The 3,920-nt window shown below is 35.3% G+C and overlaps 1 protein-coding gene across 1 annotated transcript; it reads left to right on the top strand.

Moving 5' to 3' along the window:
- Positions 1 to 962: 962 nt before the first annotated feature.
- On the top strand, positions 963 to 3,202 carry LOC148939553 (RAD50-interacting protein 1-like). The gene is given in 1 exon segment (XM_089106675.1): positions 963 to 3,202. A coding segment is annotated over 1 exon segment (2,232 nt). The 3' UTR covers positions 3,195 to 3,202.
- Positions 3,203 to 3,920: the final 718 nt, after the last annotated feature.

Raw genomic sequence — 3,920 nt, 5'->3', positions numbered from 1 at the left:
GAGCCATTGAACAACTCTCTACGATGTTCCAGTGCCAAGTTATCTGTGGAAAAGAAAAAGAAAGAAAAAAGAAAGAAAAAATATGCCGTTTAGGCAGAATGTTGTAGTAGCCGCCACTTTTCTTGATTTTCAAGCCAATATATTTCCCTTGCTGTTCAAGCCAAATGACGAAAGTTTCCTATATAGGTTGGGTTACAGGTTGTTTCTTATTGTAAAACTTATGTTCAAATAAGCCCTCTCACAAAATTTTAGGACCTCTAGGTCAATACGATCACCCCTGGGGGAAAATGAGCAAATAAACATGCATCAGTGATATTTCTTCTGACAAAAAATACAAAATTCCACATTTTTGCAGATTGGAGCTTGAAACCTAGTAGCTTTTGATGGTTATAAGTAAATTTGAATAAACATGCATATTTAAAATCAGCATAAAAATCCAATTCTTTTGATGTATCTATTGATATTAAAATTCCATTTTTTTACTATGGGCGAGAGATCGTCCTTTATTATAAAAGATTAAAACTATTGTTCAGACACCATAAATATTTTTGCAGTTTATAACTTTAGCGATTCTGAACTAAAAACGAAAATAAAATAAAAATTAATTTTTTCAAATTTTACGTCACGTCGCTAATTAAGTCATATATGGTTATTAGTACACAATAGGTTTTAGATATTACGTCATGTCACTTATTACGTCATATATGGTTATTAGTAGATAATCGGTAAAATATTCGTTCTTTATTATAAAATCGCTAAACTTATTATGTAAAATGCAAAAATATTTATGGTGTCTAACCAATAATACTAATTTTTTAATTCAAACAAGAGAAATACCTGAAAATTTAAAAATTAGTTTTGTTTTATGCTAAGTTTTAGCTACTCGACACGGGGTATTGTGTACTTAATAATTGCAAACATTATTTGCTGTTAGACAAGCCCAGGAAATTTGAAAAACAAAAATGCTGACAAATATTGACAGGATAGTTGGTGAAGAAGTAAAGAACTTGGGGAAGCTTGAAAGTCAGATTACAGTTTTAACTGCATCTATTTCGAGTTTAGAAAAGAAGATTGATTATTGGACCCTTTCAAAAAGGGACTCAGTATTTGCCAAACTCAAGGAATCTCAGGAGAAGCTGAGCCAACTTTTAATTAAGGCTGAACAACTATCAATTTTGATTGAAGGATTTGTGAAGGATAGTGAACCACTTTTTTGTAAGCTCTTTCCTTTTATTGATCAAGTTATTTCAGTTCAGAACAAAATCAACTACCACCAACTTTTACAATTTGGAAAATTTATCAATCGTGACTTAAAAGATGCATTGCATTTGAAGGACTATGAGAGGATTGCCGCTAAATTCCAGAAATTACAAGAAACCCACTCTCAAATGCATGGGACGCAATGTGGAAATTTGCACAATTATTTCCGAAGGTTGAAGCAAGAATGGGCAAAAACTATTTACCTCCCTGTAAAAAGGTCAGTTGAAGATGTAATGGTAGAAATTGGGTGGCCATTCATTTCAACAAATCAGCCCTTAGAGAATGTGAAAAGGACTACGGATGATGATTACAAGAAATTTCAAAGTCTTTTGAAGATTCTTGCTTTGCTAAACAATGAGGTGGACCCTGATTCAGAGTGCATTTGGGAAATGCCGTCTTCTATTTCTGGTTTGAGTTTGCCAATGAGGCACTTGACAAAACCGCTAAAAAAGCGCTTTGAATATCATTTTAGCAGCAACCGGCAGACAAACGACTTGAGTTCGCCAGAACTGTACCTCACTCAAATTTTAGATTGGTGCAAGCGTCCATGTGCGTTTTTAAGTGAATGGGTACAACCCGTTTTTAATAGTATCAACATAGATTCCAAGGAAGAATTCACAAGAGCTTTATGCGGTTTGGTGGTGGTTAAGCTAAATCGTGACCTGCCACTTTTATATGAAGATGACTACCTTTTTGGTCATTGTATCGAGGAAATTCTTGCATTTGAGAGAGAACTAAGATTCAATGTGCACTATCAGCCTTCAGTTCATGAAACATTGACAGGGGAACACACGTTAGAAAAATGGCTCCGTATTGAGAAAAAATATGCCATAGAGAAGATAGACGCCATGCTCAGCTCTGATACTGCCTGGCTTTCTACCAGCGATGTGGAATTCGATGGTGCTACGGTACTTTATGTCACAGAAGTTGCTGAAAAACTCGCAAAAACTCTTTTGGCGATGACTGATCGATACAATATTTTGCCACAGAGAGAGCACAGATTCCAGTTTCTTGATTTGCAGTTGGAACTGCTTGAAGACTTCCGAATACGGATGCTACAAATGAAAAATGAGTTTGAAGATCAGTCACTTGGAGAAAGTTTTTGTGGAGTATTGAATACCGTACATTATGTTACCCTGATTTTAGAAGATTGGGAGGATACAACGTTGATTGTTTGACTTGATTCTTCCCGACAAGAACCTGCTGCAGCCAACTTAGGGCTAGAAACTGGTGAAGAGCCTGACATTCCAGTACCTGCTCTAACGAATGTATCTAAAAACTTTGATCAAGTTGCTGAGGGCACGGTTTTCGACTCAATCATTGAGCTGTTTGAAAAAATAGAGACAGACATGGTAAATTTAATTGTTGATACAATTCTAAGAGATGTCAAGGACCGAAGCGCTTATTACCGTAAAAATCAATGGCAAATGATGTTTTCAATGAAGGATTATATTCAACCTTGTTTAACACCACGTGTTTGTGAAATACTGCAAGCTCTTCTGGAAAGCTTACAACAAGCTCGCGAGCGATTGTCTCAAAAAGTATTTATAAAAATCTGGAAGTCCGTTGGATCACGTGTAAATAAGTTTTTCTTCGAAGAAATCATCTTAGAAAATAGATTCAATGAGGGAGGGGCTGAGCAGCTGGAATATGACATAAAAAATGGACTGTTACCAATATTTGGACAATATTCAATTCGTTCATCTGGAATATTTTCAAAAATACAAGAATCGTGTCTTATCCTTAAGATGCCTGTTGGCGATGCATATTTGTTGAAAGAACTCCTTACACGTGATGAAGCAGGAGTTTCTTTTCGTCTCAGCTACACGGAGACAAGTGAGAAGGTGAAAGCGTTAAGGGAGCATGGAATTTATAATCTTTCTGTTCGGGATGCTCTGTTTGTCTTTGACAGAAGGTTGACTACGTCACTCTGATTTTTTTTTTTTTTACATTAAGGAATGATCTGTAGCCCTTTGTAACTGAAGTAATAAAATGAATCACTATATAGATGATTGTTTTAATTGCAGCAATAGCTAGCAACCAAGTAAGAGACAATCACGTCCAATGTTAAGATAATGTTAAGTCAAACTAGAAAAATACCTTAAAATTTTAAAATTAATTTTATTTTTTGTTAGATTCTAACTACCTTACGTGTGATTTTATATCTTTTCCAAGATCACAATAATGAGAAATATTATTTTATTTTCCGGGTTGCAGCGGTAGCTAGCAACCTAGTAAGAGACGATCACGTCCAATGTTAAGAAATATAAAAACCCATAGTTCATAAAAAAGGAGTCAGATCAAAACAAAAAGTACACCATTAGAACCGCCTTGCCCGAATCCCCTGTATAAAAAAACTTTCTGTCCCTTGGCTTGAACAGCAAGGGAAATATATTGGCTTAAAAATCAAGAAAAGTGGCAGCTACTACAACATTCTGCATAAACGGGATTTTTTTTTTCTTTTTTCTTTGTCCGGGTTGCAGCGGTAGCTAACAACCTAGTAAGAGACGATCACCTCCAATGTTAAGAAATATAAAAACCCGTAGCTCCTAAAAAAAGAGTCAGATCAAAACAAAAAGTATACCATTAGAACCGCCTTGTCCAAATCCTCCATAAAGGAAACTTACCGCCCTTTGGCTTGAATAACAAAGAAAATATAT

Source organism: Artemia sp. Qi Xiang Cuo, chromosome 21 (assembly GCF_049724085.1).
Source record: "Artemia sp. Qi Xiang Cuo chromosome 21, ASM4972408v1, whole genome shotgun sequence".
Classification (NCBI taxonomy): domain Eukaryota; kingdom Metazoa; phylum Arthropoda; class Branchiopoda; order Anostraca; family Artemiidae; genus Artemia; species Artemia sp. Qi Xiang Cuo.
The sequence above is the reverse complement of the archived record's forward strand: the minus strand, read 5'-3'. Positions and strand labels throughout refer to the sequence as shown.